Genomic DNA, 16,186 nt, shown 5'->3' with positions numbered 1-16,186 from the left:
TAGCTAAATCATGGCTATATGAAACATAGTTTTTGAGTCCTCAGAATTTCAGATAATGCTTTTTTTTTTTTCAAAAGTGTTTGTATATGTCTCATGTTGATCACAGCCCTTCTGATTCATGATGTGGCATTTTAGGCTTGGTTCCCCTTGAGTAATAAGCAGGTTGATGGGGCAGGGTAAAATGACCCAAGGAAAAACAGGGTATGTGTAACAAGGCATAGTGGTGTCAGATCAGAGTTCGAAATGCCATCAAACAGTTCAAGGATCATGTTCAGATGTGATAGCAGAGCATGTTGAAGGCAAGAACTTTTCGTATGCTCTCTAATAACACATTCAGAATGTAGTACCTCACATTACCCAGCTTGTTGTTAGTCTACCCACAAATCATTTGTGGTCAATAAAATGTATGTGTACTTGAATTTTTAACAATTTTAGAATTAATTCATAGAATTTTATGTCATTTTTGAGATCATCTACTTTATCGTCTCATTATATACATGAAGAAATTAAATTAAAGTCCATAGAAACTAAGAAGTGAAAGGTCCCCTGTAGTAAAACCAATAATTAGTGATAGAATTGAAACTAAAACCTAAGTTTTTCCATCTTCATGTTCTTTTTACCCTGGAGTGGTGCTGCTCTTTGTAGACATTAGTTATAAATAATAGAAGGCCATCGGCAAACTGATTGCATTTTAGGTGGAACAGATAGTCACACATTTGCTTATAAAGTTTGCTGGTCTAGTTTGATCTCCAGTATTTCTCCTATATCTGATTCTGCTTGTTCAGTTTTATGTTAAATAACCAAGGGACTATTCATGCCAATATTGGACAAGGAGTAAGCCAGGGGGGCATCCTTCCCTCCACCATGTTTTCATTAGGGAGGTTAAGGACTCCCTTAAGAAAGGAGTTGGTAATAATCTAGGAGAAAACTCACTACCCAGAGAAAAAAACAAATATAGCTTGAGAGAAGATTATTCCTTTAGGAAGATGAAAGAAAAAAATCAGCAACGTGTTTTCTAGGAGAAAGGAAAAGAAGTCAAAGTTGGAAGGGCAACAGAATCTGTTAGAAACAAAATGTTTTGGGGATAGGTATTTGAGAGAATCTATTAAAAGACACAATAAATTGAAAGCCACGTTTGTTCTGCGTAAGGAGAACATATATTTATTTAGTGCAAAGACTATAATTTATATTAAAAACCAGGACCATTTTGAAAGTGAAAGGGGGTTGCTCTTATTAATATGCTGAAACAACAGATGTAAATCAGATGGTTTGGTTATCCTGGCCCGTAGCCACTTGGGAAAAGAATGGGTAACTTGTACTTAGTCCTCAGATTTTCTCATTAACAGTGATCTTTCTGGCCATTTGCTTACTATACCCGCCCAGGTTTGCCAAAGACTTGGGGGTAAGTCATAGGGAATTGAGAGGCCGGGTGGCTGAGAAAACACTGAAGAGGGCAAGGAGCACATCTGGAGTTGGTCCGAGAAGGGGTTTGGTGGTGACTTGGCCTTATATGGGATGATTAACCCCGACAAACAGCCCGTTGATCAACAGTATTTGGCACTACTTCCACCATCCTGGAAATGTGTTTATGGCGCTAAATCCCCCTCATCTCACTTTGCCCTTGTTGTATGCTAATGTCAAAGAAACAATAACAAAGTATTCTTAATCTTTGTGTTCTATCCTTTGTCTTTTAGGATCAAAAAAAATGAGATCATAGCCACTCTGGACTTGTTTAGGAAAGATGGATTTCTAAGATGTAGAAGAAAGATTATGCTCCTCAGGTTTTGTTGTGTTTTGCTTTGTTTTATAGATGAGGAAACTGAGTGTTAAAGAGGTTAAGATTATAGAGGAAGGAGGCTGGTCGTTAAGTTTGAGCTATAAGCTTTTTGACTCTTAAATCCATTATGTTGTTTTTCCTTGTATTGGTGTATCTATTTTATTTAAAAATTTTATTTCCTGTATTACAAAACCAATACATTTCCATAGCCTAACATTTACAAAATACATTAAGGGTATAGAGTGAAAAGTCTTCCTATTATCACTATCTCACAGCCACCCAGTATCTCTCCCTTCCACCCTTAGTAGGTGTATCATAGTATGTTCAGTCTTCCATTGAAATTTAAGTTGTTTCCAAACTTTTACTATTACAAACTATGCTGCAATGAATACCATGCATATTTACAAATATATGTATGAAATAAATTACTAGAATTGGAATAGCTGGGGTAAAGGGTATAAGCATTTCTGTGTCTTTTGACAGGTATTATCTAATTACCCTTCTTAAAAGTTGTACCAGTTTATATTTCTAACACCAGTATATGATTTCTCAGTTTAAATGTTTATTTATTTTTGAGGAGGGGGGAAGGGCAGGGAGAGAGAGGGAAACACAGAATCCAAAGCAGGCTCCAGGCTCCAAGCTGTCCACGCAGAGCCCAAAGTAGGACTCAAATACACAAACTGTGAGATCATGACCTGAGCTGAAGTCTGATGCTTAACTGACTGAGCCACCCAGGCACTCTCTATTATTTCTTAGTTTAAAAGCTACTTGTTTAAAGTTTAAATCCACCTGGGTGGCTTAGTCAGTTAAGCAGCCAACTCTTGATTTTGGCTCAGGTCATGATCTCATGGTCATGAGGTTGAGCCCTGTGTCAGACTCTGCACTGAGTGTTGAGCCTATGTGGGATTCTCTCTTCCCTTCTCCTTCTGACCCTCCCCTGATTGTGTGCATTCTCTCTCTCTCAAAATAAATAAATGATCTTTTTAAAAAGGCTACTTATTTATGGATAAACCTATCTGGAAAGAAAAGTCCATAAACCTCCTGGCAACCAATTTCCTCCCCCTTGATTTGTTGTTCTCAAGACAAGGGTGTTGTATCTTACGCCTACCTTCAGTATGGTATATCTGATGAGACTTTGGCCCTTCTTTCCCAGACGATGTAGCTGCTCCTACTGTTATTTGCTGCTGCTGCAGTGAAATAACTCTTCTTTTATTTACATATAGGAATATATTACTAGGACTTTTTAGATTTATTATTTGAAGTATGATGAACCATTACGTCAATTCCATTCTCAGTGTGTTTGTTAGGCTTTGGAATTAGTCTTGTACTCAAAGAGATCATTTCCTGGCTTTTCTTTCATAGTCCACCACCACTGAAAATAAATTGGCAATCTGTTCTCTATGATTTTCCCCAATGGAAAGAAGAGGAAAAGCTCTAATATAAAGTCCTATAATATTTATATTTGACTTTCAAATACTCAGTATATCACCCTCTACTGAGAAAGTATAACATGCTCACTGTCAAGGAGAAATACTTGAAGGAATCCTATCTGTTATCACAGAGCAGGTACTGAAGGTGAATTTGGGACTGAGAAGCAGTAAGTTGATAACTGGTACTTAACCTTCCCTTTTTCTCAGTCTCACCTCTTTGGATCACTCCTTACTCGCTGGGCAATCAGAGGGAAGTTTATTTTCATAGCAAAGCTTAGTTATTAGTAATCAAGGCAGCCTGAAAATGAGAGAGCAAGCGGCCAGAGTATACCTTAGCTATACTCTATTTAAACATGACTGAGATTTAAACATAAGCTGAAGGTGAGGATTTTAAAATTTAGGACACATATGTTATGTAACTCTTCCCATTTACTTCTAAAATAACTTCAAGAAAAAGCAATCATGATATCCAGTTACAGGAGCAGTTTGGTGAAATCAGGGTAACAGAGTCAATGGATGTGATGTCAAAAGGGTCTTTGTAGCCAAGGAAGTCTGATGTTATTCCTCACAACCCTAGTCTACCCCTAAATTAGGGTGAATATTCAGAAAACAAGAAAGGGACATGCAAGGGTGGAAACACAGTGCCATTTCCACTTGTCAAATGTGAGATATTGAATCGATGTGTTTTTGTGATAAATTCTTTCCTTTGGATTTAGGTGACCGGCCTGTGAGAGTTTATGCAGATGGAATATTTGACTTATTTCACTGTGGTCATGCCCGGGCTCTGATGCAAGCAAAGAACCTTTTCCCTAATACATACCTTATTGTAGGAGGTAAGAAAATATCTGATAACTTTAGGTGATTTCCAGAAAAAAATTATAGTAGCATTTTTCTCCTTTCATAACCTGAGCCCTGGCTCTTATTTTGGTTTTAAAATGAGGGATGTAGAGCAGCCTCTCTAAAACATGAAGTATATGAAGTACATGAAGTATACAGACCTGGTGAAAGAAACTACAAGCTCTTTGACCTGAGATGTCCAGTTTTGTTTTGTTTTGTTTTGTTTTTTAAGTTTTATTAAGTAATCTCTGTACCCAACATGGGGCTCAAATTCACGACCCTGAGATGAAGAGTCACGTGCTCTTCCAATTGGGCCAGCCAAGTGTCCCAGAGATGTCTAGTTTTTATCTCACTGTTTTCATTTGAGTTTCTACAGTTTGGGGAGCAACAGTGACCCCTATTGCCTACTTAAGAACAGCATTTACTAGATTCCAGTTTGTCATTTTGAATCAACTGAAGTACGAAAGTCTGTTAAGCGAATGTTACATGATCCAGTACAGTCTTACAAAAATGTAATAAGGAAACATTTTTAAAATTTGTTTTAATGTGTATTCACTTTTGAGAGAGAGAGTCAGAGTGCAAGCAGGGAAGGGACAAAGAGAGAGGGAGACACAGAATCCGAAGCAGGCTCCAGGCTCTAAGCTGTCAGCACAGAGCCCGACATAGGGCTTGAACCCACAGACCCGATCATGACGTGAGCTGAAGTCAGACACTTAACCGACTGAGTTACCCAGGTGTCCTAAGAAAATATTTTTGAAAACTTAATTGCTGTAGAAATTCACAGCAGGTTAATTTCGAAGTCTTTTCCAAAGTGTGAACATACTGTTTAGTGTGTATTGCTCCTGAAGGTATATTTTGGATTAGGAAAAGCATTGCTACCCAGAATGAGCTACATCCAGAAAATACTTCTCCATGTGGGGAGATCGGTTACAGTCCTAGGAAATGGGAGAGGTTGGTGGCTGAGGAATGGTTAAGCAAAGGGGACTTTGACTTACAACTTTATGATGTGGTGAACTCAGTTTGCAGTGATGAGCTCACACACAACTTCAAAGGCTTCACAGTGATGAATGAAAATGAGCGCTATGATGCCGTGCAGCACTGCCGCTATGTGGATGAGGTGGTGAGGAATGCCCCCTGGACCCTCACGCCAGAGTTCCTCGCGGAACACCGGGTAAGAGACTGAGTACATGTCCCCATTCCCCTCCTGGAATTCCCTCGACTCTCAAGACTTCCAGGACTCAGGCTAGTTTTCCACTAGCCGTATTTTACTTATACGTTCTGTGTAAATTTCACATGGAAGAGATGACAGTGGTTTTACTACTAGTCATCCCTGACATTTATATGGGGTTTGGTGGCTTAAAAGCACTTTTACATCCATTATATTTCATTTGTTCCCCACAGTCTTATTGGGTAGTTATGGTTTCTACTTTAAAATTTTTTAATGTTTATTCATTTTTTGAGTGAGAGAGAGAGAGAGACAGAGAGAAAACGTGACTGGGGGAGGGGCAGAAAGAAAGGGAGACACAGAATCAGAAGCAGGCTCCAGGCTCTGAGCTGTCAGCACAGAGCCTGATGTGGGGCTCGAACTCATGAACCATGAGATCATGACCTGGCCAAAGTTGGATACTTAACCAACTGAGCCACCCAGGTGCCCCTATGGTTTCTACTTTATATCTGAGAACAGAGCCAGAAAGACCAAATAACCTGGTCCAGGATACACAGTAGCAGGGCTAGAAACTGAACTCTTCAGTTAAGTGATATTTATCCTCCCTCACTATGGATGTGTCCATCCTCCTAATATACCAGTCCTTTAGAATATACAGAGCTCCATCCATGTTCTCAGAAGTTCCAGGAAATAAGACAGATAAACATAGACTTCTTTTGTATTGACTTAATCTAGTTTCAGGGCTTTGATTTTGGGCTAGATGTTGTGTGAGATCAACACACAGGGGGGTTTCTCACTTTTTCTCATTGAGTTAGTATTATAAAACCCCTCACCTTCTTTTAATTCTCACACATTAGAGAAACAGGTTTCCTATAAAAGGTGAGTATAAAAGATGAGAAGGGTCTATCAGATCAGGTCGGAGGCCCTCAAGCTTGAGGGATAATGTCAGTTCTCAGCAAGAGTGATGTTTGTTAAAACTAGGATTGTGACAGACCTTTTATAATTCTCTAGCTTTTCTATATCTATACTTGGCAGCTGATGTACCAAAGGTGATGAACAAGATTATTCTCAGCAACACAGCCAGGCAGGCCCAGGCAGAAGAGGGTAGAGGAACTTTTAACTTCTCTTTTCTCCTTGTTAGCAGTGTATCCTCAACCAGCCGTCTTACTTGCCCACCATTCTTATTTTCACTTTGCTGCCCATTGACCCCTGATAAATTGTCCGTAAGTAACCAAGATGTTAGCTGAGAGTCTCTGACACAGTCCTGGGCATGGTTCATACTACAGTGGCTTCTGGAACTGGGTATGGTTGTGTTAGCAATTATATTAGTAAATGCCATTTGGCCTGCTCAGGAATGACTAAGTAAGGTTAGCATGTCTGTCTGAAAGATTATTGATCCCAGTGGCGTTGTTCTCTTCTCATTGTTGCAAGAGGTATTGACAGTAGTGAAGTGATAGAGCCTAAGACCAAAAGGTCTTTTATGGCTTTGAGTTTTACGTTTCTCAGGAGTATAGATGTATCTGTTCCAGTAAAAGGGCTCTTGGCTGCTATTTTTATATTCCCACTCATCTCATGGACTGAGAGAGAAACCAGCTAACAACGAAGTGACCTCTTTTGCATATTTTTAGAAACCCTTATTTGACCAACCCTTATAGACCTGGGAGGATGGGGAGATTTCCTTTCTTCTTTCCTTGGCTCCACTCACTAGCTAACACACCAGCAAATTCTCCAGTCCTATTTACTATAGTATGATGACTGGTATGCAGTGTGGGGGTAGCACTTCCAGTATACCAGGAGAAATAGTTAAAAACAGAAACTGGCCAACTTCATGTTTATGATTGATAAATAATTAGTTTGGGTGGCTTATGAATGAATCACGGAATGTATGAAGCAAAGCAAAGAGAGATAAAGAAAAAAAAGTCCATTCGAGGCCTGGCCTCTCCTTGTCCTTTATCTGGGTCTGGGAGAGTATTTATTGAAAGAGTATTTACTGGTTCTTTCTGATGGCAGTTATCCTGGGTTTTAAATGAAGTTTCCTTATTTCAGATTGATTTCGTAGCCCATGATGACATTCCTTATTCTTCTGCTGGGAGTGATGATGTTTATAAGCACATTAAGGAAGCAGGTGAGTAAGCTGATGTATATCCTCACTTTATGGAGTTTCAGGGGCAGTGACAGAGATTCAACAACATCTACTTTACAGAGGAAAATGTATACACTTAGAAATTCAACATCTACTTTCCGGTCACACTTCATTTCAGATAAAAGGTTAAGGTGAGCATAGTTCTGACATCCATCAATTCTCAGTCTAAACATCTACTTTTGATATCTCTTTTAATTTCAGCTATATGTGTGTGTGTATACACACACACACACACACACACACACACACACACACACACACATTTGTTGTTGAGAGAGAGAGAAAGAGAGAGAGGACACAAGTGAACAAGGGACAAAGAGAGAGAAGTGGGGCTCACCCGAAGCAGGACTTGTACTCACCCAAAGTGGGGCTCGAGCTCACTTGAAGTGGGGCTCATGCAAACTCATGAACTGTGAGATCATGACCTGAGCTGAAGTCAGATGCTTAACTGACTGAGCCACCCAGGTGCCCACCCCATATTTTTCTTAATATTAGGACCATATAGCTCCTGCTTTCCTTGCCCCTAGCCTTTAATTCAGTCCTCCTATCTGTCAGTGTCTCCAGATTTCACTTAGTAATAGTAGATTCTGCTTTTTGAGGAAAACGGTGTTGCTCCCAGTTTTCATCTAGTCCTACTGTCTAAGTTAACCAGAATGTCACAGTGTTTGTATGTGTTCTTGGATTAGGCATGTTTGCTCCAACACAGAGGACAGAAGGTATCTCAACATCAGACATCATCACCCGAATTGTCCGGGACTATGATGTGTATGCCAGACGGAACCTACAGAGGGGCTACACGGCAAAGGAGCTCAATGTCAGCTTTATCAATGTGAGTTCCAACCTCATCCCAGAATTCCATGGCCTGATAGGACACACATTTGCCTCCCACTTCATCTAAGCTGAAGTTGCTTCTTTTCAGTCTGTTATAATTATCACCTCCAAAATTCAGTGATTGCCTCTTTGCTGATAACACTATGCTAAGCTATTTACAAAGAGAATAAAACAGAGGCATTTTCTGCCTTTATAGCTTACTATCAACACATTGATATAAAGATGTACAGCTAAATAAATAAATAAAAATATGTAACTTACCTAGTACAGTATTTATATCAATTATGTTTATTTACATTTTATTTTTTTAAAGTTTTATTTTGAGAGAGAGAGAGAGAGCGCACGCGTGTGCGCGCGCAAACGGGGGAGGGGCAGAGAGAGAGGGAGAATCCCAAACAGGCTCGGCACCATTGGTGAAGAGCCCAATGCAGGGCTTGACCCCATGGAACTGTGAGATCATGTCCTGAGCTGAAACCAAGTTGGATGCTTAACCAACTGAGCCACCCTGATACCCTCTATATCAATTATATTTAAAACAGTAGTTCTTAACCTTTTATTTATTATTATTATTATTATTATTATTATTATTATTATTTTGGTTGGTCTTTGGAAAATCTAATGAAAGCTATTCCCTCTGTGGATAGTGACACGCAACATTTTGCATGCAGTTTCTCAGGACATGTGGACCTAGGTTTTAAAATTTGATTTATGAAAGCAAAGTTTATCTTAGCTAATATTGCCTTTAAGAAACAAATGGCTATACATTTTATTTGGAAATTGTATCTTAATAAAGTTGGTTTTAAAAGAAGGAAGCTGCTAACTCTATCTTCGACACAAGTAGCTTACTGTGCTCTCTTACCTGTTTCTAATTCTGTGAATTATCAATAGGTGAAATAGTTTCATCTAAATATGATTTATCTATGCGGATAAGCCCTAGCTGTTGCTAACCACCTACTTCAGAATCTCTATGTTCAGTTGTTTAAAAATCCTAAATATATTCCCTTTCCCCTTTGTGATCTGGAAATTATGAAAATACTTTTCATTTGGCAAAACATACCCCCCATCCCTAGAGAGTTCATACCATTTTCCCTTCTCTTTAGGGAAGCTTGTAGGACCAAAGAGTATCCTCTTCCTTTTGGAACTGAGTAAACAGACCTCCAGATACCAAAAACTAAAATAAATAGCTCTTCTAAAATCGTAGAATAAGCCAATGATAGAGGGGAAAACACCTAGTACAGTAAACTAAGTAAAAGATGCACTACTGCAACCAATAATTCTTGGTGGTATTGTGCAGTAATCTTGTGGCTCCCTATACATCTTCATCTAGAATGGGGTTTGGGTTATGTTGGGCATGTTTATGTTCCAAGTTTATGTTTTGTCCTAAAAAATCGGATGCAGGGGCGCCTGGGTGGCGCAGTCGGTTAAGCGTCCGACTTCAGCCAGGTCACGATCTCGCGGTCCATGAGTTCGAGCCCCGCGTCAGGCTCTGGGCTGATGGCTCAGAGCCTGGAGCCTGTTTCTGATTCTGTGTCTCCCTCTCTCTCTGCCCCTTCCCCGTTCATGCTCTCTCTCTGTCCCAAAAATAAATAAACGTTGAAAAAAAAAAAATTAAAAAAAAAATACTGTAAAAAAAAAAAATCGGATGCATTTGGCTGTCTGTCTGTTACTGAACCCACTCTATCTATTTAGTTTAGTCTAGGCTTCCACAATGTTCGAGTTATCACATTTTTGTATAAGATGACCATCCAGAGTATATTTTATGTTACTATGATAGAGAACTATGGGATACATTAGAGCGAAGTGAAGTTCTCATGGGTGGAAATAGTGTCAGTAGAGTGCCAGACCATTTTCTTCTTTCCCTTTGGAATGGAGGTCAGAGTGAGTATTATTTCTCAAAACAATTATTTCTTTACTTAGGAGAAGAAATACCACTTACAGGAGCGGGTTGACAAAGTAAAGAAGAAAGTGAAAGATGTGGAGGAGAAGTCAAAAGAATTTGTTCAGAAGGTTGAAGAAAAAAGCATTGACCTCATTCAGAAATGGGAGGAGAAATCCCGAGAATTCATTGGAAGTTTCCTGGAAATGTTTGGTCCAGAAGGAGCACTGGTATGTTCTTTCCTGATGGACAGTTTAGGGAATTTCAGGAAAATACAGGGAATTCTCATGCTGTGGAAAGAATTACAGAATTATAGAAAGAGATATCAACATTAAATAGTTATCTAATTTGTCCCTTGTGTTGGGCAGAACTATCTTTTGACTATCCCCAAAAAGTTCTTTAAAATGTTCATAGAAAGAAGTTATATATTCTCCTAAATAATTTTGCCAACTCTTTGTCCAAATCTGGTGATAAGTAAGTAACCTTGCCCAGCTTACTTCTACACTATAGTTTTCAATAAAAGGAAAGGAAAGAACAAAGAATAGTAAAAAGAAAGCTGCCTCCACTACAAACAGCTGCTGCAGAATTGCTGGGTGAGGTGAGAATTCTGCCCTTGAGGAGTAGCAAGGTGTTTTCAAGCCAAATAGAAGGTGAAGTGTAGCAATTTAGCAAGTAAGCCCTCGGATATCAGGAAGGATCTAACTGTGAGACTGTTTGATACCAGAATAGATTATTCAGGGAGAATATAGAATTTCCTTTTCAGAGAGCTCTACAACTAGAATAGGTACGCTTTTGTCTGAGTTAGTTCCTTTGTTTTTGCCTGGAGCCTGGAATGCAGACCAAGTAGCCATTTAAGAATTCCTTTGACATAGAAGTCAAGGATTGAGTGATAGCATGTGGGAACCCTTAGATAAGTTGCATAGCATGGACTACTTTAGGGAGGAAATTACTTAAACTTATAGCTGTGTCCCTCCCCTAGCTTATTCAATTACTTATGACATTGCACAGGGCACTTGTGATAATTTGAAGTCGCAGATCCTCCAGTGGTGATTTAGTAGGATCCATAGGTTTCTTCTAATTTTACCTTTTGGTCTCCCCAGAAACATATGCTGAAAGAGGGGAAAGGCCGGATGCTGCAGGCCATCAGTCCAAAGCAGAGTCCCAGCAGCAGCCCCACTCGGGAACGCTCCCCCTCCCCATCTTTCCGATGGCCCTTCTCTGGCAAGACTTCCCCGCCGTCCTCCCCAGCAAACCTCTCCAGGCACAAGGCTGCAACCTATGACATCAGTGAGGACGAAGAAGACTAAGTTTCATCCCTCCTTTCCTCTCCCTTCCCTCTGTCCCATAACCTTCGGAAGCTCTCGGTTGAATTCCAAATTGTGATCCCAACACTAAACCTAAGGACAGCTACAAAAGAAAGAAAGTTGGGGCAGGAGGACCTAGGATGGGATCAGCCCATCCTCCAAGAGCCGTCACCCATTCACACCAAGAAGGAGGCTGAGTACACCTTAGAAGCCTGTTCTGCATCCATATTCCCTCTTTACAGACTTTGCTTTACTGTTTATGTTCATGTGATCTTGACAGGAAATTGTCATTTTTAGTAATTTTTTAAAAATCAGTCTTTCAAATGTTATAAGTAAAACTGATTTTTTGCCCCTGAGGAGTGGGCACAAGGAAGTGGTGTATTACCCAGAGGCCTTTTCTTCCTGATACACTATAGTGTTGCCTTCTGTTCTGAGGCAGAGTGGCTTGCCAAGTCCTTCAAGCAATGACCTGCTTATGAGTGATTTCATGGGGAGGGGCAAATAGCATAATTTTGGCGTCCTTAAAAAAAAAAAAGCTAAAAGCTGAGTAAGCTCAGCCACAAATCACCTAAATGTACTGCTGGCACGTGTGTCAATGTGGCTTGAGAAGAAGGAGATCTGAGCCTAACTTTTCTTACTCCCTGAGGAGTTTCGTATCGGACCCAATGGGGTCCATGGAAGACACTGTTGGGGATGGAACCAGACCACATGGCATCGTCTGCGGTTTTCCTGCTGTGTTCATCTTCCCAGAAAACTCTGTTGCCCAGTTATTTGGGAGCTCTGATCAATCTCATTCCTGCAGTCTACCTTTGAAGGAAGGAACGCTTTCAGGTTTATTGTGATTGAGGAGGGGAGTGGGGCACTACCCAATCCTATACGGGGTCGATTCAGGTTAATTTTCCCAGACAGGAGTAAGTCCCTGGCCCTAATACTCCTATTTCAATGCTTATTACCTAGCTTTTTGCAAAGGGTACTTTGTAAATGTCTGCAGTTTGAACATGATCTGTTAATCCATGTTGCTCAAAGCCATACTGAATATTTGGAGAAATTTTGCACAGAATTTAAACACAGAAGCGTAAGGAAACACCCCCCTTTCTGAAGCCTTATCTTGAACTCTGCCCCTCTTAAGAAAGTTGTGGGGGTTTTTTTGTTTGTTTGTTTGTTTGTTTTTTTCTTAAAGTTCTTGACTGGAACAAGTGCTCCAGGTAGTGTTCCTTTTCCTCTGAGAGTTGCAGCTGGTGGGGACTTCCCTCCCCTGCCCCTCCAGCAGGCCACAAAGCATGGGTTCACATTACAAGAGTATGGTAGGTTCTCTCTCTTCTCCACGTGTGCCTGCTGGTTAAGGTGCCACTTCCCCTGTTAGGTTGCCCACGGGGATTCACCACTTGTATTTCCCGTCAGAGATGCTGAAGCTTAACACTTGCAGTTGAGTGTGAGCTCATTTGAAACCTCTAGCATTCTACAGCTACATGACCTAGCAGACTGTCATCTTCAGTAGTCCTGTAGCTGGGTTCAGGGGAAAACTGCTTATGTCCAGGCCCCACCCTGTCACTCATAAATACCCCTTGTGGGGGTGGAATTTTGATGTTTTCAGTGTTAGAAAACCACATTTTATCTTTCCTTGCCCCTGTGCTAGGGCTGTGAGCATCTCATAGTCTCCTCTCTAAATACTTTGTGATAAAACCTGCTCTTCTGCCTGAGGATCAGAGGCTAGAATCACTGCCTGCCTGCACAGCAGGACTACCTTGGTTCCTAAAATTCTGATCATGCAGAGAGGCAGAGTAGAGACACAAAGAGAGGGAAATCTCTTGTTGTCGTGACGGCCTATGAAAACTCCATTTCTGACTCTTCTCATGAAGTGCTATTTGTGCTATCAAATCTGGTTTACTTGAGCTTTGGCTTAGAATCCTTCTTTTGAAACAGTTCAAGTTACTGTTTTCCTGCATTAGCCAGCTTCATAGGATCACATATTTTAACTTTTCTGCCTCAGTCTTCCTTCTTTGGGAATTTTGCCTATTATTCTCCCTGGTATAGAAACATGATGAAGTCATTACTGAGGCTCACCTATGTGTTCCCTCAAAGTACACGTTAGCCAAATGTATTTGGCAAGGAAGATGCTCAGAATGTGGTTTTCCTCCCTGCGGTCAGTCCTCTCAAGCATACTGCCTGGGACCTCTTCCTCTGCTCTATCAGTGGGCTCTTTTTCACATTCCCTGCTCTTGGAATATAACAGTTGTGCTGGGAAGCTCTGTGAGACTACCAGGGCCAGCATATGCACGTGTTCTTGGAAAGCCCTCTCGCCCCTTTTGACAAGACTACAGTCTCAGTCTCCTAACACCAGTGCATCTTCAAATGATTGTGACTTTAAGCAAAATCTTTTATGGTGTGGCATATTTGCTTCTTTGGGATAAATGTGATCCTAAGTGCTGGACAAGGATGGGTGGAGGGAGGAAGCTGTTGGGATGATGCATTATTTGTGCCTAATTCAATGAAGTTAGTTGTTTGCCTACCATGACCATGCCTGTGATCTGTAAATCTTTGAATATTAATTTTAATATTAACTGGTAACATTAGTTTCTAATTAGCTGTTTCCCTGAATCCCACACACAAAGCGATAGGCCAAATGTAGCAGAGATGGGAGAGCCTTAAAAGTTGGTTGGCCTCAGAGCGCAGCGCGTAAGACCGAAGAATGGAGACAGATGCTCAGGAGTTGGTGCCGAGGAGGTGCTTCCAGCAGTTATCTTGAGATGGCTGGGCAGAAAGTTGGCTCTTTTCCTACACTAGACTCAGGAGCACTGAGGAACAGAGATTGAAGCTTTCGAGGAATGGAAATGGATCGTTCGTACTACTGTGGCTGTTTCTGATAGCTAGAGCCAAAGACCATTATTTTGCTGAGGCTTAGTTAGGTAAGAAGGGTGGGGATATGAGGAGGCTGAAGATCCTAAATGAGAAAAAACATGAAGGAGGTCAAGAGAACTTTTGACTTTTTCTGATTGCCGATAACCCGGCACCTGAGTTAGATTCTTCTTTTACTTGTGACCACACAGCTGGTCAAGCAGCTTCTGGATGGTCCCTCTACCATGGTTCTTCACAGTGCTTTTGCTTCGCCAGATTATCTTGGTTTGTGGGTAGCTTCTGTGTTTCTGGAGCCGATTGCCTTTTTGACTCTGTTCTAGATCTCGTGTCAAAAATCTTTCCAAATCAATTCTATTTTGCTGCTTCTCTTTAATTCCCTAAAAGCCATAGCTTCTACCTTTTCTGTCATCACACACTTTCACCAGAAGTTGAACTAATACAGGTAGGAAAAAATACTCCCTTAATAATGTTTTTAACTAATGGTATTTTTTTTAAGCTTACCAATATAAGTATTTTTAAAGGTTGTATTTTGCAAAGTCATACAATGATTGTTCTTGTTTTCTCTCATAGAATAGATTGTCATGAAATAAAGAGTGGTCCCTAGCTTCTATTTTTCCAAATAAGTAGAACATGTCCTTGGGATTATATTATTAAATGTTAATTTTATTTAAAAGAATGAAAGATTTTCTGTCTGCCAAAGTTTTATGTTAATACTCAGATTGGGGTAGAGAACAAAAGTGCTAGGTTTAACACTGGGATGACTCAGGTTGTGTCCCTTTAGGTTTAAAGAGGGTTTTCCCACCCTTCTTAGGGGGCACCGACTGTTTTAAACACAGAGACTCGATCAGTTGGGTTGTCCTGTATTGAGGATGCTGAAAAGAAAAAGGCATGTTGGGAAGAAATGCTGGCCTTGGCATGAATGTTAGCCTCATCCCCAGTGCCAGCAACCCACAGGACGTTTCCTCAATCGGTGTTCAGTATATTGTTTTCCTATGTGAGTGTTACTAATTTGTTCAGAGTTATTTTGGCCTTTGTCATTTAGCCAAATAAAGGCAAAGTGGTTTTACCTAGTATTCCATTTCCTGTGTTTTTGACCTGGTATACATGTGTGTAACATGTGTTATATATTTGGGGCTTTTGCCTATGCTCTCAATTTCTTTGCCTTTGCATCCTGATTTGTCTCCTCAAAGTTGTCCCATGACCATATTATTAGGAAAATCCTTTTTCAGCTTTGCACAGAAGCTATTGTCCCACAAAGGGAGGCTGGTCCAGATCTATGAGGTCTAATGTCCTCAGTGCCCTAATGGCACATCTGTCATTCAGAATCCATCAGGCTTCCATCTCTTCTTCAGAAGCCTGGTTTATTGGACACTGGGTTTGTACTATTTTGCCTGGTTGAGTTCTTTTTTTTCTTTTTAGTCGACACACAATGGTACATTAATTTCAGGTGTACAACTTAGTGATTTGACAAGTTTATACATTATACTGTGCTCACCACAATATCATTAACTATATATTCCTTATGCTCTGCTTTTTATTCCTGTGACTTACTCATTCCACAACTGGAGGCCTGTATCTCCCAGTCCCCTTTACCCATTTTGTCCAACCTCCCACCCCCTCCCCTCTGACAACCATCAATTTGTTGTTTGTGTTTATAGTTCCAATTCTGCTTTTTGTTTATTTATTTTTTTATTCCATTTATGAGTGGAATTGTATGGTATTTATCTTTTTCAGTCTGATTTATTTCACTTAGCATAATACCCTGTAGACCCATCCATGTTGTCTCAAATGGCATGATCTCATCCTTTTTTATGGCCATGTAATATTCCATATATATGTGTGCGTGTGTGTATATATATGTGAGTGTGTATATATATACACACATACATACACACACACACATGCACACACCATACTTTCCTTATCCGTTCATCTATTGATAGACACTTACGTTGCTTCCAAGTCTT

The 16,186-nt window shown here is 40.3% G+C and overlaps 1 protein-coding gene across 2 annotated transcripts in view; it reads left to right on the top strand.

The window, feature by feature from the left end:
• Positions 1-15,292, top strand: part of PCYT1A (phosphate cytidylyltransferase 1A, choline) — a 51,273-nt gene extending 35,981 nt beyond the window's left edge. For both annotated transcript variants that reach the window (XM_043594467.1, XM_043594466.1), the window contains exons 4-9: positions 3,924-4,040; positions 5,064-5,215; positions 7,256-7,334; positions 8,039-8,181; positions 10,101-10,289; positions 11,160-15,292. In XM_043594467.1, the coding sequence (XP_043450402.1) occupies positions 3,924-4,040; positions 5,064-5,215; positions 7,256-7,334; positions 8,039-8,181; positions 10,101-10,289; positions 11,160-11,366 (887 nt within the window). In that variant the 3' untranslated portion in view covers positions 11,367-15,292. The remainder of the gene's footprint in view (positions 1-3,923; positions 4,041-5,063; positions 5,216-7,255; positions 7,335-8,038; positions 8,182-10,100; positions 10,290-11,159) is intronic.
• Positions 15,293-16,186: the final 894 nt, after the last annotated feature.

This window comes from Prionailurus bengalensis, chromosome C2 (assembly GCF_016509475.1).
Source record: "Prionailurus bengalensis isolate Pbe53 chromosome C2, Fcat_Pben_1.1_paternal_pri, whole genome shotgun sequence".
Classification (NCBI taxonomy): domain Eukaryota; kingdom Metazoa; phylum Chordata; class Mammalia; order Carnivora; family Felidae; genus Prionailurus; species Prionailurus bengalensis.
The sequence above is the reverse complement of the archived record's forward strand: the minus strand, read 5'-3'. Positions and strand labels throughout refer to the sequence as shown.